This window comes from Tachysurus vachellii, chromosome 25, assembly GCF_030014155.1.
Source record: "Tachysurus vachellii isolate PV-2020 chromosome 25, HZAU_Pvac_v1, whole genome shotgun sequence".
Lineage (NCBI taxonomy): Eukaryota > Metazoa > Chordata > Actinopteri > Siluriformes > Bagridae > Tachysurus > Tachysurus vachellii.
This window is the reverse complement of record NC_083484.1, coordinates 14,761,250-14,789,092: the sequence shown is the minus strand read 5'-3', so window position 1 is coordinate 14,789,092 and position 27,843 is coordinate 14,761,250. Positions and strand designations below refer to the sequence as shown.

Below are 27,843 nucleotides of genomic sequence, written 5' to 3'. Positions count from 1 at the left end.
CAGATGACACGGATTAGTTTTGGGACACATGAACACACAAATACAACTTCACAGATGTGTAAAGAAACACAGACAGATAAAGACAAAACAGAAACAGAAACAAACGCATTGTTTGATAGTTTACACAGTTCTGAAGCAACTTAAAGAAAGGAACGATTCAGTGACCGAAAGTGATTTGTTCACTTTAGCTGCTCGTTTAAAAAAAAACGAATAAATTCTGAACTAAGTATCAAAGATGGCTAATGAATGAATAATAATAAATGAGGACTCGAACAACAAGGTACATTAAGCATATTTAGAATATTTATGTCATATTTACTCAAACGCAAACCAAAATAAATCATATTTATAATATACAAATTGTACAGGGGACGTTAACATACACGGCAGACTGTAAATACTTGGACGCTGAGGCTGTTTTTTGTTACTTAGCTCCACACTGGCTGTGAAAAGAAGCCAACTGAATACTCAACTCACACCTAATGGAGATATAAATACCCTTTAATTAAAGCTGACTGTCTGCTCTTTTATCTCATAGTCATTATTATTTTACAAATCCAGTGTGTCAGAAAATAAAAAAATAAAAATTAAGGAATCATGTCCAATTAGTTACAGGCTGCACTTATGGAGACAATGCTATACAAACAGCTGCGATAGACAACAATAATGTTAATCATATTTTTTTAAAAAAAAAAAGCAAACTTCCAAAATGCATTTTTTTAAAAGATTAACATGTTTTTTTCATACAGAGACCAAAAACAGACAAAACCTCCTACGGCCTTTGAGCCTTGGTCCCCTTTTAGCACACCAGGAAACAAAGCAAACAGGAAATGGATTGAAGGAACCACGGGTTGTTATGCGTAATGACCTCTCTCTGCACCGCTGCAGTTTTTGACACATGAAAAGGTTGTGTAGAAAACGAGCAAAGTGCATATTAGCTCTGTCCACAAGGGGCAAGAACATTCCAGACGGGGGTCGAGTAGTCCATTAGCCACAGCGGGAGTAAATGTCACTAGGCTTCGTCTCCTATGTTTGTTTTTTTCCCGACTTGTTTGCAGGCGAAGGAATCGACCAAGATGAAAAAGCGCCTTTATGGAAAGTCGGCAGGGTCACTACTGTATTCATGTACGCATAACAAATGACAAAACCCTGGAGGCAGTATGTATGTTTTACACCGAGCAGACACAAACCATTTATCGTCTAAAAACACGTTCGTCCCTTTTGACGTCCAGCATCTACGAAGCAATGGCGTATTTTGGTTAAGGCCCATTCAGCATTCAGGTAGTCAGGATTCACAGAGCGCTGGAAAACCTGACTGCTCATCGACGTTAACGAATCTTATCTCAGCACTACAGACAAAGTGTGTGAGTGACAACCTGAATTACACACGCGGCAGACGAAACAGCGGCAGAACACAAAGTACACTTAACCACCTGTCAGAAGAACATAACAATTATCAGTTCAGTATTAAAAAGACGAGCGGATGAAAAGACCAGGATGAGTACGGAATGTTTTTTTTTTCGGTTTGGTAATTATAAACATCCTGAGAGACAATAACGGCATCACGTGACGATGATAATAACGTCCCATCGAGCTACGTTGCTCCATCAAAAGACACAAGAAAAAAGGTCACTTAGCATTAACGGAAACCTTCACGTGAACAAAGTCTCTGCTTTGTTTAGGCTGATAATAAAAATATCAATGTTTATGTTTATATATGGGTCAAAGACGAAAAAGGGTTTGCGAAACTGAAAAAAGGCTTCGTTTTAGCCAGTTGGGATGTTTAATAAAATATAAATAGAAATGTATAATATTTTGAAATGCAATAATTTTGTCAAAAAATCAGAAGCAGGGATGAACAAATCAGAAATCATCAGCACTTAAGAAGAACTCTTTTGAAGAAAGAATGATTTCTTTTACCTGGAAAGCAAATTGACTTGACAGTTTCAACAGTGAAAGCTAACGGATTTTCCATTTTTTTCTGGATTTTTAGGAGTTTTTTGTGATTGTTGCAGTTTTTTTTTTCTAAATATTCGGGAATTTTTTTGCTTCTGTTGCAAAAGACTACTTGAATGTGTGAAATCAACAAATATCTGAAAAATATCTGCATCTTTTTGAAAAATGTCAAGATCCAATTGAAAATCTGAAATCCTAAAGGGATCGTTATACTAACGTAACGTTATATTTGTACGATCGTTAGCTACTGACAAAATTTCTGATGCTGTACGTCGTGTTTGCTCGCTCAAAAAACAGCTGAGTTTTGTCATGCTAGTTATTATTTTCTCTATCTTTAAGTTGTATATTAATGTATTATGCGAGTTATGAAACAGCTTTACACCAAATTTTATTTAGATTCCATCTCTCTCCATGTACTTCATTACTTACTAATTCATCTGACTTGCAAAAATTGTTCTCTTAAATAGATCGGCTGATGTGTGTAGCTACAGATTTAGAGAGTAGAGCGAACTACACTTAAAAATTAAAGCGTCTGTTTTAAGAAAGTCATTATGAAATAGTGATATAATGATTTATTTCTCTGGTTGTTTAAACTTCTTGTACACTGTAAATAAAATAAAAAAAAAAACAAAACAAGAACAACAACAACAAAAAAAAAAAACGCAAAATCTGGTCTAGAAATTTGTCTATATCTGTATAAGGCACATTTTAGCTGTATTTAAATACATAGATAATGTATGGAACTGATGTAAGAATTATCACTTGCTGGTATAATTATATATATTTTTCCTCAGCAATTTCTTGTGTTTTTCAGTCTTCTAAAACAGTTTCTTTTCCTTCTTTCATGTCTTTAAGTCACTTTAAGTATAATGTTGAGTTTCAATGCTAAACAATGCTATGATACTATACAACGGTGCGGTTCCTTTTCGTCTTTAACCCTTGTGTATGTGCTATAACTCATGTTACTCCTCAGCTTGTTCAAAAAGCGAGACTGGAAAGTGAAAAAATGAAACGCATCACATCTCAATAGAAATGAACCAAACGTGGAAAAAAACGCCGAACCGCGAGGACGAAAGAAGCCAAATTACTGCAGGCAAACAGCGCCAGCCCACAATCCACACTCATTTATCTGTTATTCTGTTCCCCTCACCAAACCACACGAAATAACAGGCTTTAAAAACACTAGCTTGGCCAGTTTCCCGAGCACAGATTAAGTCTTCTGCTAATCGGTAGCGTCACTGGTGATTCTCTGTGGAAAATCGTTTCGACTCCCGAGCTTAATCTTTGTCCGGGAAGTTGCAGTCAGCATCATGTGATCGCTAAAATTCTTCTCCCTGTCATTTTTTATCATAATCCACTCAGCCGAGACTGGCAGGAGCGCAGTGCCGGCTTCAAACACCCTTGACAAGAGCTCTTCCTTTGAAATCGGAACATCTTTAACACGGACAGAAATTCACACTTTGAGTCCTACGACGCCGTACGTCTGCTGTCAGGGTGTAAAATAAATTATGGATCGAGAGACGAACGAAACTCCCAGCGTTCGTTACAAATAAATGAGCGGTCGTGACATTCAGCTAATAGGTGCGTCCTTATCCTGTGATGCTCCAAAGGTCACTGACAGTTTAGTTTAGGTGCATGAAAATAGATGCTGCACATGTGGTAACAGTTGCTTTGTGGTAGAGAGGATTAGGACCTCATTTGTCTGTCATGCTCTTGAGAGCTGTTCATTTTGGTTTCTGAAGATTTTGCAGACATCGGGGGGAATTTGACATTCATTACCTCGGTGAGTCAGAAATACACCAAAAGAAAAAGAAAAAAAACAACAACTCTGTTGCAGAGTCAGCGTAGATTGTCTGTAAATATGAAACACTTTGTTCGGCTGGCATCAAAGATGTTCCTCTAATGCTGACAGCTCAAAACATTGCCTTGCTCAGTGTGCATTTTAGGAGCATCAGCGCATACACTGATTTGCCAGCTTATCAGGTACATCGTCTGAATTTTAGCTACAACAATTGTCCATTTTATCAGGTACGGTTTACAGCTAGCACAGACATGCCTAACACTCCTACCATAGACCGTTTTTACGTAATATCTGGTCAGTAGTGGTCTTGTGGCAATATCTTTTCATTTATAAGGGGATATAGTGGGGCTGGTCAAATAGAGTAGAGTGGAGCTTCTCAAATGGGGTGGAGTGGGACTGGTCAAATGGGGTGGAGTGGGGCTGGTTAAAATAGGGTAGATTTGGGCTGGTCAGATGGTGTGAGTGAGGTTGATCAGTTTGCTGTAGGTTTACAGTGATTTGTATTGGTTTGTAATAGCACAAAATACAAAAATATCACAATGTATGTGGTCCTAGAATTAAATCATGTGGGACAATAATAGGTCTAATAGGTTTATGGTTTTCTAATGGATTTTATTTATTATATAAAGTGTATTAAATCAACACAATCACTAAACGACCACCTAAGTAATATTTGGTCAGTCACGGACCTTTTGATGATCTGATGATGTGTGGAAAGAGTCTGATCAGGTTTCTGTTGTTTTGTAATGGCTCATAATGGTTCACATTGTTTTTTTAATGGTTTGTTAGACCAGATCTCACCATATAAGTTGTCCTAATAGGAAACCTTGGGATCAGTCACTGGTTGTACGTGTATTTGATGGTTGTATAAATGGTTAAATGGATATCCTACAAAGTCTCTGAAGGTGCAATAGAATGTAATTTACTGGTGATTTAATTGATGTTGGTAATTCTTGGTTCGTGGACTGGTGTCCCATTCAAAATCTAATTCTTATAAAGTTATAAGGTAAACACCTGATAAGCTGGTCACTGGTTGTGGCTAGAAAGTTGCAGAACCTTGTAAAATGGTGACTCAGTGTTCATATTCAGACATGTAAACAAAAGGAAGTGATATCTTCTTCAGAACAGATTGCCTTTCGCAAAAATGGTCTCCGCCATTCTTTAAGTCTACCGGATGCATCTGCTGCAAGCAAACAAGTTGAGCACAAGTTGAAGAAAAAGTGTTGCCAGACTTGAGCTCTTTATATACATCATACATATCTCATGGGGTCTTAAAATCCAGTGCTTATACTAAAAAGAAGCTCAGACGCAGTATGAAGCGTTCATCTCAGATTACGAAAAGGTTTTTGCGTGACGTTCATGGCAACAGAGGCGGGATTAACAAAGGTCTTGCTTCTGATTGGTCAAATCTTGCACCTCATTGGTTGATGGCTCTTGCTCATCCAAACCATTATGCAGATGGTAGGTTTCCTCTCCACATTTCTCCACCTCTTCACCTTCCATCACTTCATTTTTCACATCAGAAAGTGTCTCTATCTCATCTCTATCTGCCTCTTCTTGCTTGACATTAGTTGATTTTTTCCCATCCATCTCCCTCCTCACATCCGCCTCCACCTCCTCCACTTTCTCATCGTTTTCGTCCTGATCTGCTTGCTCTTTCTGCGTCGTCTTTCCATCTATCTCCGTCTCATCGTTGTCTCCCTCTCCATTGTTTTCGCCACTATTCTCATTTGCTGTCTCTGCATTCTCTTTGCCCTCCTTTCCCACTCCATCCTGGATCTTCTGATCATCTGGCTCCTTTTCTGTTGCGTTCTTCTTCTTCTTGTTTTTCAGCGTGTCTTTGACCGAGCTCTTGCTCGAGTTCTTTCGGGTTCTGAAGATGATTTTCTGTAATACAATACAGAGTAGGGTACTTTATTAACCGCTAAGGGGAACGTTGGTGTCACAACAGCACCAACACAATAGCAACAAGAAGAACTAGGACTTTTCACAAGACATTAAAATGCACAATAAACTTACAATATATAAATATTTATTTAACATTTTTAGTTACTGCACTTTATTTTAACAGCTTTTCACACTTTTAAACGTTTTCCCTTTAAATTTTCCCACAGGAAACTCTTCTATATTTTGGTTTTTAGGCTTGGAGAGAGGCTAGTGAGGTAACAACTGTTTCTAGCGGCTAATTGCTAATTCGAGCTAACTTTTTACGCAGACATTCTACATCATTAAACGTAGATTTGAATGGATTAAAAACTAGGACATGGTGTTCATTAGTAAATAACTAATACCAAAATTCCAAATTGTATCATTTGACAAATTTCTGAAGTACAGTTTAAGAGTAATAAAACATTTCATGCCGTGACTTTAACTCAGTAATACAGCAAAAGTTACACATGCTGAAGTGTTTTTATTCCTTACGGAAAAACGTGTGAGCAGTCTATAGACATGGTCATAAGTCCTGGGGTGAGTGTGTAGTAATTTATTAAGGTTAAATCCATTCAACTTAGATTGCTATCTGGTGGCACAGCACTTTTCCCTGATGGTGTTTTACAATCGGACGGACGATCACAAGTCCACAGCCAATAGCGTTATAATGTCGTATGTACTCAACTGGAACTGATGAAGACTGAAACAAATGCTATTAATTAATTACTTTTGCACCCTGGTGTATATTGGCTAACACTCTGAACGTTTGGGCGGCGTTCTGAATATTCTGTGGAGGAAAGTTATTTGAACTGAGAGAATAAATGTGTGTGTGTGTGTGTGTGTGTAGGCAAAATGACATGAACCAAGATGTTTGGCACCTTGGAGTGTCTCCTCTTGAGGGGCAACGTTGGTCTCTGGAAGAACACGATCTGTTTAGTGGACACGCTTCCATCACTTGAGAAAAAAACAAACACAAAAGAGAGAAAAGAGAAAAATGAGCGAAGAGAAAGACATTAGCCGAGGTTCAGCGATTTACACACACATTTATAAGCCAATGGGAATTTCAAATGGCTTTCATTTGCTATAGTCACTACATCATTTTGATTACCTTTTAGTCCGTTGCACCTTAAGCAAAAAACGTTTAATATTATTTATACATTCATAAAAGCAAATGCACTACATCTCAGTGGTTATGATTTCACGACAACATTTTTGCAGAACTATTATTAAACGTCTAACAGCTTGGCGTGTGTTCAGATTTTCGGTGCTGCAAAACAAGAGTGGAAGCATGTGGATTTTCCCTATGAGTTTAATGTGAAAGAAAAACAAGCTCTCTTCCTGTGAGCAACATTTTCAGCACTGTTCTCTCTTTACATCATTATGAGATATTTGGGGGAGTAAAGATGAGCTGAGTTTGAACCCTTAGCAGTGGGGGGTGTCGGAGTTTCTCAACTCATATAAAAGTCATATAAACTCATATAAAACCTCCAGAGCAGCGCAGTCCAGGAGTTCACACACACACACACACACACACACACACACACACACACACACACACTCAATCTCTGTGTATCAACACACACACTTCAAATAAGGTTTGGGATCCTCAGAGGAGGCAGACTTGTTTTTCTAAACATTCTTCATCTCCCTCACACTCCCTTTTTCCCACCTCTCCATCCCCCATTTTCCCCTTTCTCCTTCTTTCCCTCCCAGATGCACTCTCTCTCTCTCTCTCTCTCTCTCTCTCTCTCTCTCTCTCTCTCTCTCTCTCTCTCTCTCTCTCTCGCTCTCTCTTTCCCCCTCCCATTCACCCACCACCTCCCTGATCCAACCCTGAGCAGTAAAACACTTAGAGGATCCCTAATGTGGTCAAGCCTTGATAAAACCTCACCTTCTCACAGTGGCATGCTCACCCACATTGCAACTCAGCCTATGAGATTTTGCTACATCAAATAGGACTCAGATCTGTGGCACGAGCTGGCAATCAACACCGAATGCCTCGTTTACCCCCCGTTCCGCCGCTGTTCGCTTTTCCTTCATGCCTGATGTTTAATCTTCTTGCTTCGGAATCAAAGAGAGAAAATAGGACTCTGGGAAAGAAAGGGCTCACCCTATTAAAATGTAAACGAGCGGTCGGCGAAGGAATGTAGGCCTCATTTTATTTTAGACTTTTTTAAAAAAGATCAAAATTGAAGAATTGAGCTATGCATCTATGATGCTATGTATGAAAGACACACTTAAAGACACTTAAAGCAGCAGATTCATCAAATGATTCAGAGCTTGATTTAATTCAATATGATAATGTATTTTAAGATTCCATTTTTGACGTTAACCACACCTTTTCACTCTATGACACACCCACATAACCTTCACACTATGTTATGCAGCCTTCACTTTAGGCTACACCTCCTTCATTCTAGACTACGTCTTATACACCCTAGGCCACACCTCTTTCATGCTAGGCCACACCTCTTTCACACTATGCTATGAATACTTCACTCTATTCACACTTCTCTTTCACTCTAGATTCTAGACTATATCTCATTCAATCTAGGCCATGCCTCCTTATTTCTATAATGTACCTTATTTACTCTTGGCCACACCCTACACCACACCTCTTCATCACTATACTATGCATGCTTCACCCTGAGACAATCCTTCCTCACCCTAAGCCACGCCTCATTCACTCTAGGCCACAACCCTTTCATTCTATTCTATGCCTATATCACTCGGATGCTTAGGCTGACATCTACATATAACATATACCTCCTTCACTGGGACTGACTGACAGAGCCACACCTCCTTCACTGGGACTGACTGGACAGAGCCACACCTCCTTCACTGGGACTGACAGACAGAGCCACACCTCCTTCACTGGGACTGACTGGACAGAGCCACACCTCCTTCACTGGGACTGACAGACAGAGCCACACCTCCTTCACTGGGACTGACAGACAGAGCCACACCTCCTTCACTGGGACTGACAGACAGAGCCACACCTCCTTCACGTGGACTGACAGACAGAGCCACACCTCCTTCACTGGGACTGACAGAGGCCACACCTCCTTCACTGGGACTGACTGACAGAGCCACACCTCCTTCACTGGGACTGACAGAGGCCACACCTCCATTAAACAGACTGAGGGTGCCAGTATTTGATATGCAGAGAGACCATGCTTCCTTCATTAATATAACCAGACACAAAGGCTACACTTCCTTTATTCAGCTGACATGCGTATAGGCCACACCTCCTACACACACCTCATTGTTACACACTTATCAAGCACCTAATTAAAAGGCTTCTAAAGCAATTTTGAGCATAATGAACTGATGTGTATAATCTTTGACACAATGCATAACAATGAGCTCTTTATTATTTAGAAATGTGGACTGACGGTAGAACAATGCAAACGCAATAAATTCTTACGCAGATTCAAAGCAGACAATTAAACTCCCCTAATTACTAAATGAGCATTATAGAGAATGCAACCACAAAGCATGAAACGTCTCATGAATCTAGGACAGCTTTGATTAATTAGCCTTATTGGCCGGTGTTGCGTCGTGGCGTTTGGTAAAGTTTAAAATAGGCCCGTAATTAATCAGATAAGACAGTGGAATGGTAGGAAAGCTTGACAGCATTCGGATGACGGGGGGAAGTGCTCAGGGATCAGCTGTACACGGGTGGCCTTATGACAGATGGAGGATGGTGCACTGCACGTACTGTATACATCCAGAAGCTTCCAGCGACGGTTACAGCGATCATCAATTTGCTTCAATGACAATCCATTGTGTTGGACACACGCTGAAAGACTCGCTACGTTTCATCCGAAATTTGGCAGGGCATTAACTTTTCAATTTGGAGTTGAGGTTAACTTTTAGGATAGGTTCGACTCAAAGCAATTCCTTCTGTATTTTATAAAATGACATCATATGTATAAATATGATGAAAACTTTCTTTTAATTATCCATCTTGAGCTTCCCAAACACGGAAAGAGTTTTGCGTAAAAGAGTGTCATAAATATTTCTAGAAACAAGATACAATGTTGTGTGTATTTTTAATACGCTATATAATAAAGATGTAAATGAATCTGAATAAATTCTACTATTACATCATGTGCCTATTAAAATCCCTCAATATTAAAAAAAAAAAAAAAAAACTGCTATCTCTCACACTTAGCACCATACCAGCACTTCAGTCCTTAAAAAAGTCAAAAACATTCATAAAGTGTTCACTGGTGAGAACTGTAACTTGACACATTTGTTAGAAAATTTGAGCTCGGTGTCACACAGTGGTTCCAATATGGTTCTTGATGCACCGGCACCCTCATCAACTTCCCTCTTTATTCTCTAGTGTCATCACCTACATTGCATTCCTTCTCAAGTACACTTCACCTTAGTACCACAGATACCAAGTGGTCAAAGCTCATTCTTTGGTGATTTGTACAGTTTTCCCCACCTTTTTTTTTTTTTTAAGTATGTACAGCAACGAGTTATCTTTCTAACCATGCAGCATGGTAATTAGCTTGCACGTTATGCCTGGTAATATTTTCTGCTGCTTTAACAAGGACATTTTTCTGAAATAATAGTTCCTTCTAGGCAAGTCCTGCTTAGGTCATTTCTAAGGTTGACTTGATCCCTCTTCCCTCCAAGGACTCAAGTCATAAACTTGTCTTGAGCTGATAAACTATTGGAATAGCTCTCGGGAAGACAGGGGAATTCTTCCAACAGGAAATGAGAAGACATTTAGAACAGTGTATTGTTCTGGTTCTCACGCTGTCACATGAGAAATACGCTTCGTAAACCTGTAGCCCATTTGTAACACATAATAAAAATTTCACATTGCACTGTATATCAATCCCCAATTAAGTCCGCAAACTAGGCGAGAGCTCCTCACTAGTCCTCTCTAGTTGTTCAGAGGATGCCACAGCGGCAAATCGTCCATCATCCTGCAGCTCCAGAGCTGTCCACATGTCAAAACAACTAGACTTATGGTTTAATCTAGAACTTCATTTGAAGGGCTTCAGTGGTTTGACTTGTACAATATATGGCTATGACACTATATATTAAAAAAGTGGTCAATTGTTTGTACATCAATAATGTTATGATGCATATAGATCCTAAAAACGTAGCAATTTATATCTTAAACCAAAACATCCCAGTTATAAACCAGAGAAAATGGTATTTCTAGATAATTTCCAAATCATGGACCTGATATATAAATGTATGTTGACGTGTTCAGTGTCTTATTGCCCGGGAAAGCTTAGCACGCCTTTGTGACCCTGAACAAAAAAAAAAGTGTCATTTTAAAGACGTTATTGTTGATTTGTAAGATTGACATTTGCATAAAAGCTGCCTTCAAAAAGCAAAAACAAACAAATAAACAAACAAATAAATAAATAAATAAATACATTTTAATCCACTTAATTACTACTACAAACTGTTGAAAAAGTATATTACATTTCAATTATTTATATTTACTGTCGGGGGGCATGGTGGCTTAGTGGTTAGCACGTTTGTCCTTGTGTGTGTGGAGTTTGCATGTTCTCCCCGTGCCTCGGGGGTTTCCTCCGGGTACTCCGGTTTCCTCCCCCGGTCCAAAGACATGCATGGTAGGTTGATTGGCATCTCTGGAAAATTGTCCGTAGTGTGTGATTGCGTGAGTGAATGAGAGTGTGTGTGTGTGTGTGCCCTGCGATGGGTTGGCACTCCGTCCAGGGTGTATCCTGCCTTGATGCCCGATGACGCCTGAGATAGGCACAGGCTCCCCGTGACACGAGGTAGTTTGGATAAGCGGTAGAAGATGAATGAATGAATGAATGAATATTTACTGTCACATGCTGAGTCTGGTTCATCATCTCAGGGAGTTTTTCCTCGCTACCATCACCTCCGGCTTAATTGTTAGGGATAGATGTTAGAGATAAATAATAACTTCATTTTAAACTTTTAACTTTCTGTTAATACTTGAAATAAAGCTGCTTTGCGACAATGTCAGTCGTTAAAAGAGCTATAAAATTAAACTGAACTGAATTAAATGGAATTAAACTTTGTTTGTGGAAAAACACCACTGTTCTCTATGGTGAAGCATCTCGGTCTCGCTAGAACATCTATATTTGTAGCCAACTGTCTGTGACCTTTCTTTAAAGTGAGTCAGATGAGGTACTAATCAATCCGACCTCAACATTCTCTTTCTCTTTTGCGTTTTTTAAAAATATTGTAAATTGTTTTGGAATCTGTGGGTGAAAATGTCAGCGAGTTGGAAAGGAGAATGTGGAAGAGAGGGCATGATGCTCACTTTATCGCTTTATAGAAAAATTGCACTGTTTTCTGAACTGGGTGTATTCTTTTTTTAAAGTGCAGCGGTGGGATTTGAACTTTTGCTGTTAAACTCCCACACAGACACACACATAGATAGAGAGAAAAAGAGAGAGAGAGCGAGAGAGCGAGAGAGAGAGAGAGAGAGAGAGAGAGAGAGAGAGAGAGAATGGAATATCCATTGTTGTGCCACAAAGAAGGCACACACACACACATTGTGACAGAATTTGCTGTTCAAATATATATATTCATTATGTTTTTTTTTTAACTCACATGGTGTCTCATTTTCACCTGAATATTTGTTTTTCCGCCTCCGGAAAACGAGAATTAATTTCCAGTGTAATGTGTGAGGATTACATATTTTTTCTTGGATAATGTATGTAGAGTTTGTAGAAGATGTGCATATTGTGTTCAGAAAAAGTGACTAAAACAAAGTGTGTAAGAAAAGAGAGTCACCTGTTTGTCTTGACGATGGGTGTGGGCAGAACGCAGGTGAGCCTCCATCCGAAAGAAGCCAGAGACTGCAGCAGTGGGATGTAATCCGTCTTCACCTGGACCCCCTGGACAAAACACAGAGTCAGATTCTAACTCAAAAACATGACTCAATCGGTAGAAACAGAGAGCGTCTTAGAGAATCAGAATCAATCTAAGACTCAAAGTCATATTGAGAGTCAAATTCATGCTCTGAGTCAGAATCGGAGTCAGAGTCTAATGTCAATCTGGAGCAATCAAAGCTGGAGTCAAAATCCGAGTCGGATTGAGAGTCAAAGACGGAATCAGAGTCAGTATCAAAGTCAGAGAAACGATAAACAGAAAACAGAGTCAGAGTAACTGAGGCGTTATTAAAATAAAAAGTTTGATATATATATATATATATTTACAAAATGTATTTGTCCATAGATTGAACAGTGTATTATATTCTTACAATATGTGTTCACACACACACACACACACACACACACACACACTCTCTCTCTCTCTCTCTCTCTCTCTCTCTTCTTCTCTCACTCTCTTGATTACTTCTCCATGAATAATCCATTAATTTTAAATCTGTCATGGTCCAAATGAATATATTGTAAAATCCAGATAATTAAAAGCATTTGTGATGGTAATGTAATTCACCTCAATCCTGGTTTCTGATTAATAATTTTTAAAATAAATCTATCCATTATTTTTAAGCTCCTCTGAAGTTTATTATAAAAGGCTTTGAATTCCCAATAAGCCTAAAATAAAAAAGATTGCTAATCCTCAGGGTTTATAAGGACAGATGTTAAAGGTAAGGTTAATCTTAATGCTAATTAGAGACGACGTGTAGAAGTGTCAGATGAATTCAGGGCTCAGAATTGAGCAAAGGAGGCTTGTTTTTGTGAAATTGTGGTTTCAGTGAGCTCACTGTTCCTCTTGTGTTAAGGACAGACGAGTCAACATGTCTCTGTGGTTTAACTGCAGCTGCCCTCAAAGGAAACCATGTCGCGTGTCAATCCGGTGTTCGTTTGCCGGATTGCTGCAAAGCATGGTTGAAGGTCTGCACACGCGCACACAAACAGACACACACACACAGATACACACAGACACACACACAGATACAAATAAACACACACAGATACAGTATGCACACAGAAACACACACACACGCACAGAGATACGCACAAACACAGATACACACATACACACAGACACATACACATGCACACACACAGATACGCACAAACACACACACACACAGATACACACACTCTCTTCTGTGTACGCTGTCCCTATAGAAACGATAACATATTAGAAGCTGTGAATACATTACTCTGTAGTTCTGGGTTATTACAGTCCAGTATGTGGTACGTTTGTTTTTTATAACTGATCAGATCAAGCCGATCTTCAGGGAGCCTCTGAGCCACAGTTACATCAGTACATTTGCCCTTTTGCCCAGACTGAGTGTATTGCTGTATTGGACAGTGTGTTAAAACGCTGAGGTAGACTTCACAGGCTTAAACACGACTCTGCTTATTTTCATTGGCTTGGGCAACAGCGGCGGCTCCTGGAGGGAGTGGAGATAAGGTGAGGATGTGTTTGTGTTGGATTCAGGCCTAGTGGTGTGCTTCGGGTTACACGTTGATACATAAGCAAAAAAAAAATTAAATAAAAATGATTTCTGTTGAATCAGCACTCTCTCTCTCTCTCTCTCTCTCTCTCTCTCTCTCCTTCTCAGAACAACAAATAACATTCAGTATTCTGGGCTGTTTTCAGGTCTTATATCTAAAAAGACACACATTTCATTTTCCAAAACAACACACACCCAATATTTAATACTTGTGCCTTCAGAGCTCTAATGTATTTTGTGCATTATATTTCCTCATTTAGCATACAGAGCGCCTCAGAAGAATATAAACATTACTTCCAGCAGCCTGAAAGGTTTTTTTTTCATTAGTCCTGGTTGAGAAGCATTTAAAGCTTCTACATAAAACCCTGCTACAACTTTCCCTTTAGGGAAATGTCTCATTCAGAAAGTTCATAAAGTCCTTCCTGTCATTCCTTCCATCCATCATTCTCCTCTCCCTTCTTTACTGTAACTCCCTCCATTCTTCTCTCCCTTCCTTCCTTCCTTCCTTCCTTCCTTCCTTCTTTCCTTTCTTCCTTCATTTAATCTCTTCCTTCATCCTTCTGTCCTTCATTGATCTCTCTGCAGGAACATTTGGTTCAATGTAAACCTAATTCAAAATACCTTCTTCAGACCATCCATCATTCCCGCCTCCGCCTTGTGTGTGTGGAGTTTGCATGTTCTCCCCGTGCCTCAGGGGTTTCCTCCGGGTACTCCGGTTTCCTCCCCCGGTCCAAAGACATGCATGGTAGGTTGATTGGCATCTCTGGAAAATTGTCCCTAGTGTGTGATTGCGTGAGTGAATGAGTGTGTGTGTGTGTGCCCTGCGATGGGTTGGCACTCCGTCCAGGGTCCAGGGCTCCCCGTGACCCGAGGTAGTTCGGATAAGCGGTAGAAAATGAGAGAGAGAGAGACCATCCATCAATCTCTTCTCCTTTCTTTCATGCCATCTATCCCTCGCTCCCTTCCTTTATTCACTTTCTCCCTTTTTTCAACTACTTCTTTCTGTCCTCATAAATCAATCTTTCCTTCCTTCCTACCATTACTTCCTTCCTACCTTCCTTCCTTCCTTCCTTCCTTCCCTCTATAATCCCTTGCACATAACCAAGGCATAAAGTAACAGCAGAAACTAAATAAAGACGGCATGTTTTCCTTCCTGACCTCAGCTGAGCGAACCTTCATTCTAAAAGAATTCGGGTCCTGTTTCGTGTATAAATATTATGCTTTGCACACATCTTTTCTGCGGAAATGTGAAACGTGGGACTCTGTGTACATACAAACAATCTGTGCTTTGATTCTCATTACAACCACATCAGGAAGAAAAACACAGACGTCTGGAGTTTAACTCCGGTTCAATTAAACGGTACTCTCTAAACTAAAGATGTTTAATATTTACTTTTGAAGTTCATTCGACTTCAGTTACATCCGTTTGTTTCTTAACTTGGTGATATTTCCATCCTTCATGTCCAGCTGTGTCCATATGGATTCACACATCGCGAGTGAAAATTGTCCCTTTGAAAATAAGGCTGCATGTTTTTCTCACCTCCGCAGGAGTCGGACAGGAAAGTACTGCCAAAGGACATGTTTTAATGATCTTTCCTCTTTTCCGATATCACACTGCTCCGACGCCTACATCGACCTTCAGACTATCCTGCTTTTACTGTAGGAAGCGGTGCAAATTAGACACTTCAGACTGGACTGTGTTTATGATCTGAGTGAATGCAATGACTGTTTTTTTTTTTGTTATAACAAAATTAGAACCTAAAAGAACCCCTCATGGTGCTCGATTTACCCTTTAAGAGTATGCCATTGGTTCCCTGGCACTTTTTAATGGTTGTAACCTTCCACTTGCTCTACGTTGTGTGTTGGTGTGATTAAACTTTAATAGGTATGAACCTACAACAGAAGGTTTCAGAAATTGCTCCATGATGAAACACTTAACCATCCAAAGAAGGAACCATTGAGGAACCTTTGAGCATCGCTATACACCATCTGTGCTTCTTTCAACGAGCGCTGCATCTGGCATAAATTGCAAACCAGCAATTTATAACGCTGTAATTGGACACTTTATTATTACGGTTTTCATTTATGATCATAACTCCTGATTTGAGAGTTTATAGACAATTGCTGCACTAGTTTAATTTCAATAAATTGTCTTCAGTGGTCCTGTCTAGTCAATGTTGGCTGTCTTGTTTATTTATTGTCCTGTGTAGTTATCGCATTTGTTTGTCCTCGTCTCACTCTGTTATGTATCTGCATTTTATGTAGTCCTGTGCACTACGCCATTGCCATTGCCATTGTAATGTGTTGCACCAGAATTTCGTTATGATGTATACAAAATATATAGATGAATGACAATTAAAAAGAAACATTTGATTCGACAAGCCAGGAATCAGTTAATACGTAGTGAACCATAGAAAATATAAAGATGCAATAAATTGTACAGTAAAATCTCTATGCTTTGTACCCAGTGAGTCAAGCACAAGAATCAGGAGATCCACAGAAAACATTAACCAAGCATTAGATCTCTTCATAAACATGCAAGTCATTTGAAAAGATATGAATTCTGCCTGTTTTTCTGTTGAGATTAAATTTTGATAATGTTGCCTTTGGGCAGACGGATCATTTTGAGTAGTCGTCACATTTCATCCAAATAACTCCAGGCTTTGTTCCTGCTGTGTTTATTAGTGGAATGTTCTGGAAACCGGGTACATACATATTGTCATTTTGTGTGATAAATGCTGCAATATCTGCAAAAGAGGAAAAGTGGTAATTACACTCTAAAAACAGTACCATCCTTTCAACACCTCTTCAAATTCGGGAGCCGCAAAATGTCAAGCTGACACATGCAAGAATATTCCCATCACACTTTCAGCACTGTAGCTCTAACACCAATCGCTGCTTTTATAGTTGACTACTTTTTAAGGAAAGAGGTTTGGTCTTCGGACAGATTTCAATTTGCGGAATGCATTTTCAAAACCTTGCTTCTGAGACAGTGGACATCTGGGGGCTAATAAAATGCCATTAATATGGTTCCCTTTTCAGTGGTTTAAAACCAATAGCGATGCTGACAAGGAGTAAATCTTCAAGGATTAATCCTTGCGGGAATTGTGAACAGGAAAAAGCTGGCCGTGCGCTGATAAGCCGGGGTCTTCATTGCATTATGCGTCCAAGGTTGCCTATTGATTTCTCTTCAGAGGAACAAGACTAGAGTGTGCGCTCGATTTGAATTGTGTCGTACATGGCATGGCTCGCCGTTTTGCTTCATCGAGAGCCATTGGGTGACATTTGAACTGGGAAAAAAAGACGTCAAAACAGGAAACGGACTCATTTAAAGTGTTAGTGTGTTTCCTTTGTCCTTGATCTTCAATAGGCTTTTTGGAACAATTCATCATGCTGCTAATCTGCGAGCTATCAATGTCAGTATCCTGACATATCCAAAGGTCCTGGTTGCCAAATCATATCCTGAAGAATAGAAATGTCAACCTAATGTCAGTCATGTTGTTATTTTGTCTTTAGCAAGCGAGCCGCACAGGTCACGGCACAACGCGTACAGCAAGACAAGGGGGTAGACAGAAAGTGTGTGAAAGCTAGACAGATCGAGTGAATAAGAATGGCACAGAGAGCCACAGGCTGAAGAAGCTCAAAACTCGATTACTGTGATAGCATCAGAATACACAACGATCCTGACAACACTCCCACACACACATATTAGCGTGTTGCAAACCAATCCGAGTGTGACCGCTTCGGAATGAGTCGACTGAGACCCCGGCACGACAGCTCGTGTGAACAAAACATGTCTGGAGCTCAAATCCTAGCAACATTAATGCCACTCGACGAGTGGAGCTGACCTTAAATCCCATTTACCTTCACCTCGCTGTTTGTCCTTCTTTTTATTCTCTGGGAAGAAGATCAGGCTTTCAATTACATTTGAAAAACATCATAATTCTGAATGAAAGATCAGTGCTGGAAGAGGAGGCGATGCAAGGCACAGCTAGGCACGGTTCACATAGAGAGATCCAAGTCAAAACAGTCAGGCGGAGGTGAACTACATGCTTTGTAGCGCATTTACATTCAAGCCTCCAGCACCATCACTCAAGATATAAAGAAGACATGCATCAAGACTTTTCTCTGCCCTGGACCCAGGTGGTGGAAAGAACTTCCCCTGGCTGTCATTAAATCAAGACTAAAGACACCACCTCCTCAGTAAGCATTTAAATGTGCAATAAAAATAACCCCAGTACATAAGAGCTTTTGCTGCTGCACCAAACCGTTGCACTTACTCCTTTCTAACAACTTGATAACATTCTTAGGCTCTGACCTACTTCTGCTAGCATGAGGATATGTTTTTGACTACAAAGACAAAGCAAAAGTAGAAACAGAAAAAAATAAATAAATAATAAAAAAGGCAGCAAAGACACAATAAAACCAAATGTGCATATAAACAGAGACTAAGATTACAAAAACGAGACAGAGGTGTGACAAACCAGACACAACATAACTCATAAGGGAATGCAGGTGCTAATTACAGTCAGGATTTGAAGATAGCTCTTATATTTCTTCCTGAGTGCCAAGTGGGTGGTTCTAGAAGAATTTTTGTGCTGGAGTCATTGAGAGAGTCAGTTATGAGGTACAGTACAACTAAAACACCCACACAATCCGCAGATAACCCACTACTTCCCATATTTTCGTGCAAATTCTACCTATGATTAATACTTAATACTGTATGTAAAACCCAGCAATACATTACAGTCTACATCTATACGACTAAGCAGTTGGGGGTTAAGGGCCTTGCTAAAAGACCCCAGAAGAGGCAGCTTTGCGATTTGAATTTGCAACCTTACAATCAGAAGTCAAAAATCTTAACCATTAAGCAGCCACCTAATATAGACGAGAGAAGGCTTGCTTAACAGAATGGCTCTGACTGTGTCCACTAATCACCCAGATAAGTACTGGAGAACGATTTGTTTCAAAGCGTTGTATGGCAGCAGATTGGGTAGTTCTAAATTTTGACTGAAGACTGAAATGCACTTTCTGCATTGTCATTTTATGCATGCATCATTTTTTCTACATATTCTTTCTTTTATCGCACAATATGCTCCATGTCTACTTCCAAACAGGCAGCGTGTCATACAATTCAGCTCTGTGAAATTTTAACCATGCGTAATGTCACTTCTTGAACGAAAAGGCATCTTGTTTTATTCAAGTTCTTCTGTATGTATAGACAGTAGCAATAGAACAAACAAGAAGAGCTCACTCACGTTAATGATGGTCCATTGTTCGACCACAATGGCGTCGTAGGTTGTACTTGTGCTGGAGTCTCCCTCTTGGAAAATAAACACGCTGTCGATGACCTTCGGCAACTGATCTGCAGAGGAAAGGAATGGAAGTTTAAGATGAGTATCTAACAGCGTGGGTCAAACATGGAGGAGTTAATCTAAAAGGGAACAGGGAGTTGCTGGACAGAAAAAGAATGATAAGACGATGGCGAGATGTAATAAAGATCTGCATTGAGAAGAAAGACGCCTCAGGGTACAATTTTAACTGTTGGTCCATAGTGAGCTACTGAAAGGCATCTCTAATTAATAGCTCATCCTCTTGATATAAACCTCGACTATTGGACCACGTTCAGTATAAAATAAAGATGCCACAAGAGGCTCGTTTTTGAATTTAAGTTTGGCGTCTGAGACGGCCCCTGCTGTCCCTGCGCTTGGCCCTGATTGAGATACATTACCACAAGCGTACTGTTAATAAGCTCGGCAGGAGGCGATATACATGCACCGGAGAATCTGGTGTTATTTTGGGTCGAGTGTTGTCTCCCTGCTTTCTCATCTCAGTTCCTCCATCTTCACTCTAATACTGTTTGTGTCTGCTTGCCAAGCCTCTTCAGATTTCATTAGCGAAGCTCAGGAAGGCGGGGTAGGGGGTGGAAAAATGGCTAGAGTCTAGAGAGATAGAGGGAGAAAAATATGGGGGGGACAATGGGAGGAGAAACCTATTTAAAGCTTGATTCACTCGATTGAAGACATCTCAGTGCCCTTTTCAAACAGTGGCTATTGTTCCCACCACCGTATGTCAGCTGTAATTGGAACAGTCCACTTGCAAGGCCATTCGAATGGTCTCAATACCATGAGCGTCTGTATAATTAGCGTTTGACCAGTCATGAGTTGCTGATGGAGACCCGCAAGGAAGTCCAGTCCAGTGCGAAACCAGTTATCATGACTAGCTGATCAGGTTCTTCTTTAGCCAGATCCCTGACCATTTCCCATGAATCTTGTTCTATATATCCTTTATATAATTGATTTGCATGTGGACAGCATTGTGATGTATAGGATAGTGTAGCTGCATCACACCTGAGCTCAGGATCGAACCAGCGAGTTCTCCATGTAGCTGTGTGCTTCTCCAGTTCCTTCACACCTCCCAAAAACGTGCCAGGAAGCAGCTTCTCCATGCTAAACATATGTAGGTGTGAACGAGTCTGTGTATACAGTATATGTGCATATCCTTTTGTGGACTTGTGTCCTATTTAGACAGTATTCCCACTCTATGGACAGTTTCCCAGGATAGGCTCTGCCTCTAACCAAAATAAAACAGTTCCTCTTACGCTTGTCATGGTTCTGGATTTCAGTCAAGTATTATTTCCCCAGTCTGTGTTTTAACTCTGAGAGCTCAATTTTTTTAACGAACCTAAATATCCGCTAAGGTCTCGGATAACTAATACCTGTGTTCTGTAAAAAAAAACTTTTACATGATCACAAAAATAAGATTTGCACGGATTCGCAGTGGACACAGTGTGACATGCAGAAACGCTTGAATAACACCTCTGACTCGTGTATATTTTAAAAAAATCACTCGCTTTAGCAACACCAGGATTAAACACGACACATTCATCCTGGAAGCTTGGGTTGCTGGGCAGATTTTTGAGAAGGTCAGCATTCACATGTTTTATGCAGGATTAATGTCTGGTACTAGTGTACTTCTCGCTTGTGCTTGAAGGTGAATACCAGACGTTGCAGTGAGTGTAGGTGTGCACGTGTTTGTGCATCTGCCACTCATCTCTCAGGAAATTTAACCTCATTCAAACGGCTTCCTTTGTGTCCCCCCCCCACCATGAATAAAAGAAAGTCAGCCGAGGTATCGTCAAAATTCTTTTCAGAGCAGTATAATACCTTATTGGAAATTCATACGCAAAATACCCGTGCTTAGCCCGGCATCTGAATATAGAAGGTGCGGCATGAATAGTTATGCATATGAATGTGTCACAGCTGTGGATACTAATCCGTTTCTGACGAGGGTGAGGAGGGGAGGTGAGAAGAAACAGACAAAAAGGAACCTTTTAGTCCACATTGTCCTTGTCTTTTTGAGCCACTATCGTGCAGGAGATGTTCAGCAGGGGGGGTTCGTGTGGCTCTTCTGATCAGTCTGACGCCATATGAATCTTTCATCTGGTACTGAATCTACAAATTCAACAAATGCCAGATATGCCTGACCCTCACCATTAATTAACACTATGGTGTCTACTAAAAATGGAAGTTTTACATTAATTACAGTGATTAAGTAACAAGCTATTATTAAAAATGTTAGAAATACTCCAGATTACAAGACGGGATTTTGTCACAAATATACTTTTGCATTTTAAAACGATCCTTCACGTCTATTGGTCTTCCTTCAATGTATGAAGGTCATAGATAGCCGGTATAAACTGGCTAGCATGGTTTAGTCAAGCCTTCATTTTTTTTAATGAAAAGGCATCAGTATGAAATATGAAAAGGCATCAATATTAGGTTTCATTTTAGATTTTCGTTAACAACAGAATTTCCAACAATCACAGAAAAAACAAGTCCCATGAAGTGAGGCTGATTTCTTTCGAGCCTAGACTAAAGATTCAGTGACAGCCATGTCAGGTCATTTGTGACATTTCCCTAGATTTATAACATGCTTCCTATACTCTATCTCAATTTTGGCTGATATTTTTTTAGACACATCTGTAACATGTCCTGTTCTCCCCGTGCCTCGGGGGTTTCCTCCGGGTACTCCGGTTTCCTCCTCCGGTCCAAAGACATGCATGGTAGGTTGATTGGCATCTCTGGAAAATTGTCCCTAGTGTGTGATTGCGTGAGTGAATGAGTGTGTGCCCTGTGATGGGTTGGCACTCCGTCCAGGGTGTATCCTGCCTTGATGCCCGATGACGCCTGAGATAGGCACAGGCTCCCCGTGACCCGAGGTAGTTCGGATAAGCGGTAGAAGATGAATGAATGAATGAATGTAACATGTCCTTGGGGTTCTCTGGCTTTCCTGTTTATAGTATTTGGAATTCGAAAGAAATACGCCAACCCCATCTGCCATTACGGATCAAAATAAAAAAGTCTCAAACACAGATGCCTATTTGCCTTAAAGTATGTGAGCGTGTGTGTGTGAGCAACAGTTTACCACATATCTTTCTTATTATGTCCTTGTACAAACATTGTGATATACTGTAATGCTCAAGCCTAACAGCTTCATTGTTGAGCCACCAATAGATATTAGATTTTAGCCCTCCATCTCATATCCGGACCACTTGTCACAGTGAAGAGTAAATACGTCTTCTCGGATCTGGAAACGGATGATCCTCAACAGAGGAGCCAAACAACAGATCAACAACAACATCGATTCCCACTACGGTCCAGAGAAATCCATCAGGAGTTCCTTATCCGTGGCCAAACTCACCCCAAAGCCGGCTGTGTGAACAGATTAGACGAGATATACTACGCAATACTTCTGTAAGTTGTGCCTACCAAGAATCAACTGGGTTCCTGTGCTCCTGTCACTTTCTTACATCATATCTAGGGAAGATCCAGTGTGGAATTCTAGTGGAATGTGAGAAATGATTCAATGCAATCAGGGCAGAGTTTCTTTTAATAGGAAATCACCAAGAAGGTTGAAAATATTTTGCAAAGATGGTTTTGCCTTCTGCAATTAGACACTGATAAATAAAGTACACAGTTTTCTAGCGTTCTACAGGCACGGCACGATTCTCCAAACACCTCCCTCTCTGCCTGTTCTGTGCTTGACTCGGGGACAAACATGTTCTTTATCACTAATTAGAGCGGTTATCTACAAGTATTTCCACTTTTCCTCTGCTTCTGCCAAGAGCCATTTCTTTTACATTTACATTTACTTTTATCCAAGGCAACACTCTGTGAATCGAGCACAGGGGTGCGGGTCAACCGAAGACAAATTTCTTCAGTAAATTTCATTCATTCATTCATTCATCTTCTACCGCTTATCCGAACTACCTCGGGTCACGGGGAGCCTGTGCCTATCTCAGGCGTCATTGGGCATCAAGGCAGGATACACCCTGGACGGAGTGCCAACCCATCACAGGGCACACACACTCATTCACTCACACAATCACACAATCACACAATAGGGACAATTTTCCAGAAATGCCAATCAACCTACCATGCATGTCTTTGGACTGGAGGAGGAAACCGGAGTACCCGGAGGAAACCCCCGAGGCACGGGGAGAACATGCAAACTCCACACACACAAGGTGGAGGCGGGAATCGAACCCCAACCCTGGAGGTGTGAGGCGAACGTGCTAACCACTAAGCCACCGTGCCCCCCGTTAGTAAATTTGTTCTAGAAATTTAATCAAGACATTCTGACTAATCACAATGGAGAATCTGAGTGTATTGTGGTCAAATGTAATAGACTTGGTTAAGGAATACTGGATAAATGTATTTCTTTGATTCAAAGAAAAAAGCTTTCCCAGTTTCCCGAACAGGAAACGATCAAGCTAATGATAACTAGAATTATTTATCTCTCCAAACGTAGTTTTTCTCTCTAAATGTAGTTAGCACATTTGGTAAACGACATACAGGGGGTTAATGTTGAACTGTTACGACTCAAAGCCTCGTGATCTTCAAAACGATGCCAAATCTCTTCTACACAAACACACAAAGCCCTTCATCTCGATGACATCGAATAAAAGGATTCTTAAATCTCTTGGGTGATTCTTTTAAGTGAAACTGTGTCAAATAACACTCGTCATTTCCGATTGCTTATTCAGAAGGCATTGTGGAATACGCACTTCCTGCGCTCTGGTGCGCGAGGTCTCAAAAAGTGCCGCAACCAAATGTTTAATTATTTGGATAGAAAATAAAGAGCTTGCTAATTCGATCTGGTTAATTGTTTCGCTCGAAACCCGGCAATCCTTTCATGTGGAGGGGATGAATTAACAGATCTTTTTAAAAGTCAGGATTGAATTAAACACCTGAAAAGACTAGATATTTAATGATTAAAGATTTGAGGCTGGATTTAGTTAAAAGTTAAAAGTGTTTTGCTTTGTGATCTTCCATCAGATTTCCTCTCTTTCCCGCTCCACCATCTTCCTGGTGTATTTTCACACCTCAACTTTCTACTCATCTACATTTCTTCATCTGTGCCATGTGCTTGTGTTTGTCCATTTCCATTAAGAGATCAATAAAGTAAGCACGTGTGTATGTGTGTACGTGTCTCTCTATGATGCACTAATGGAAAAGCCATCTCACCGTTGCTCTCTTTGCCTAGACTGAAGTAGCCGTCGACCAGTGAGGCTCCATTGTTGAAGTGCTGCGTCATGTGGTCCAGCCATTGGGCCTCGATGGCGCGACTGCCCTCATCACCTGGCTGCACCCGTAGAGGCACTTTTACTGTGTAGTACTTCAGCGGCCGCTGACGCCCACCGGGGTAGTTAAACAAGCCGAAGAGTTCGGCACCTGATGATGATATGGGGAAAAAAACGTTTCAAAATGCAGTGAGAAGAAAGCCAGTGAATGTCAAATGAATAGCATCAATAATTAACTTTTGGTAACTTTTTTCAGTAACCGGATCTACTGCAGTTCATGGCTAATCAGTTATGTCCTAAGAGGCAGTTGTCTCTTGTGATAAAGTTTGCTCCTGAGATGTAGTTCAGTAGTTAATTTATCAGATTAGAAAGAACGCAAGGGAAAGCGGAGTAACTAATTAGCTAAATCAGATAACCTGGTACACGGATCAAGTAAGGACAAGAAGTCCCCAGCTGACTGTCTTCTTCTGTTCAATATGATTTGGCTTTTCTCTGTATGCCGAATTAGCTTTTACATCTGAAATATAGAAGCACAAAGTGCATCTAATGGATTAAAATAGGGTATGATGAATTTGTTTGTGTGCTTCGATCCAGCCGTGCTCGACCTCTCCCCCACACATTTTTCAGATCTATATTAGAACTAATGGATATTTGACCGAAACAATAAATAGAGATGCACTTTTGCTCTGGCGGCCGACGCTCGGACCGCCGATGACCGCTTCCGAGCCATTTACTGTCTCTTTCAGGATTGTGCAAAGCAAACGTGAGCACAAGATATTCCACACCCCCACCCCGTTCCCCACAGACACACAAATGCTCAGATATCATCAGGCCTTACTCGCTGTGGTTTTCTGTCAAACTCAGTTTGAAGGATGAATCATCTCTTCAGCAACGGATGAGCGTTATGACAAGCAGTCAGAGAATTCACAGCTCGGTCACAGCCCTCGTCCCACGACCAGCTGTGCATATATCACAACTCGGAACACGACGGCACTCGCAAATTGATGGTGTAAATACAGCCTTGGAACTTTCCGATTAACTTTTGACATCAGTCGGATTCTTGGTCATGGTGCAGATCAAAAGAAATAACAGCGATGATGGAAAAACTAAAGGAGTTGGTTGACAGTCTGACTTGATAATAATGCTGTTGTGCATCACCCGTTTTTTATAGTCAGTTGGTTACATCAAACCTAATCGGTACCAAATCAAATTTTACATTTTGTAGCATTCATTTTCTTGTCCTTGTCAGACTATTTTCAGTGGAACTTCAGTGGGGTTCATTGAATTATAACGGGTTTTTAATACGTCATAAAATGGTGTGATTTAATGGGGACAACTGAAGTAAAGTTGTGTGTGTAGAGCGTGTAGATTTTTGCTAAACATCTGGCTATATAATGAGCTTCATGCATTAACAGCAAACATCTTCTATAAGCACATCGGATCTGGAGACTATCCTGGGAATACTGGGTGAGAAAGCACCATGGATGGGATTCCAGTTCATCACAGGGGCACCATACTGTACACACTCATTCACACACTCACTCACACAGTTATTCATGTGACCAATTTAACATATCTAATGCCTGTTTTTGTGAGACGAAGTAAGCAGAGGAATCAGAAATGGACACTTGGAGGACATGAAATTCTAGAATGGCAGTAACCTTAGATCAGCATTGAACCCTTGAGCTTTTTTTTCCAAATGAAAAGGAATTGTGCTGACGATGTCTCTGAACTGTAGGAGCTCCTCCAACAAGTGGCACTCGAGTTGATATAAACATTGGAACTGATATTCAAACAGACAACCCCATGTATCTCGAGGGACCTAGTGAGTGGATATCAGAGTGGGACTGTTTTGGACACAGTGCTGGTCAATTCCAGAGGTCTTGCTGTAAACAAGAAAACGAGCACAATTGCAGTCCGTCACATTTGTCAGGATGTTGTTAGGACCATGCACGGGTCACTACACTGTTTGACAGTTCATCAACCCCTTTCCTAATCCTTTCTCTCTGAACTAGTTCAGTCTAGATAAACACATTTCCACACATATTTCTACAATCCCTAATGCCTTGACCTCTGTCCTCCCAAAGGCTTAGAACCTTGGAAATGTTTGGATCTGCATCTTTTCTCTTTTTCAATATTTTGCAAGACCTCAGAATATCAGGCAACCTTCCTGACTGGCTCTTTCTTTCTTTCTCTTGTGGAGTAAACTGTGACTTCCCCACCATTTCACATTAGCGACCTTATGAGCAAACATATGACTGAAAACCAAACACGCAAGCCATCGCATTTTCTCCAGGCACTGCGTCTAGGGGATTAAGGAGCCGGGGGCTGATGGCAGCCCTGGAATTTCTCTTCCTCCTCCTCCTCCTCCTCCTCAACCTCCTCATCCACCTCCTCCTTCAACTCGATCACTTCCTTGTCCAGATGGAGCACAAGCTCAGATCACCAGGCATCCCAGCATGCCTCGTTTCACACTAGATGGCATACGGCATGAACAACAGCACATTTTCTGATTCTCGCACAAACAGCAAGAGCGAGAGCCGCCATCTGGTTTTTCATGAAAACAGCCCAAACGAGGCTTGATCTAAAACCCAGTGAGTGTTTTTCAGAAATGCCGAGACAAAGCGCCGCAAAGCAGTCGCACATCACTGTGGCATGTTTCAAGAAGTGGGGAAAGTTTAATTAGTTTGAAATATTTAATGTTAGGTGACAGAAATGTTTTGCCCACTCTAAACACTGCATTAAAGATATAATCTAATTAAATTTAATTTAAATTTAGTCAACTTTGCTTAATATTATATGACAAATAACACGACTCTCTTAGTTTCCTGTGTTTGCTACCGTTGGAGTTCCTTGAAGTACACTTTTCATCTGTTTACTGTATATCACTCAAGTGTCATATACTGTACATCTACAGTAAGTTGCATAGTGATTAAACTGATGAACACTTTTATTAAAAAACCGAACATGACACAAACACAATTGTCCCTAGAGTCCACAGTAAGTTATTGATAGGATAAAGTGTAGAGTAATCAGAGAAGGAAGCAAAAATGCCTTCAGGGTAATGACGAACATGATGCTGCCACCATCATGCTTCACCACAAAGAGATCAAGGATTTAACGCTACACTACAAAGAAGGGAAGAGGGGTGAATACTTGTAGAAA

The 27,843-nt window shown here is 40.5% G+C and overlaps 1 protein-coding gene across 2 annotated transcripts in view; it reads right to left on the bottom strand.

Moving 5' to 3' along the window:
- Window positions 1–281: 281 nt before the first annotated feature.
- Window positions 282–27,843, bottom strand: part of LOC132840095 (raftlin-like) — an 80,687-nt gene continuing 53,125 nt past the window's right edge. For both annotated transcript variants that reach the window (XM_060861476.1, XM_060861477.1), the window contains exons 7-11: window positions 24,623–24,829; window positions 19,352–19,458; window positions 12,455–12,558; window positions 6,565–6,640; window positions 282–5,644 (exon numbers count right to left, since the gene is read on the bottom strand). In XM_060861476.1, the coding sequence (XP_060717459.1) occupies window positions 5,135–5,644; window positions 6,565–6,640; window positions 12,455–12,558; window positions 19,352–19,458; window positions 24,623–24,829 (1,004 nt within the window). In that variant the 3' untranslated portion in view covers window positions 282–5,134. The remainder of the gene's footprint in view (window positions 5,645–6,564; window positions 6,641–12,454; window positions 12,559–19,351; window positions 19,459–24,622; window positions 24,830–27,843) is intronic.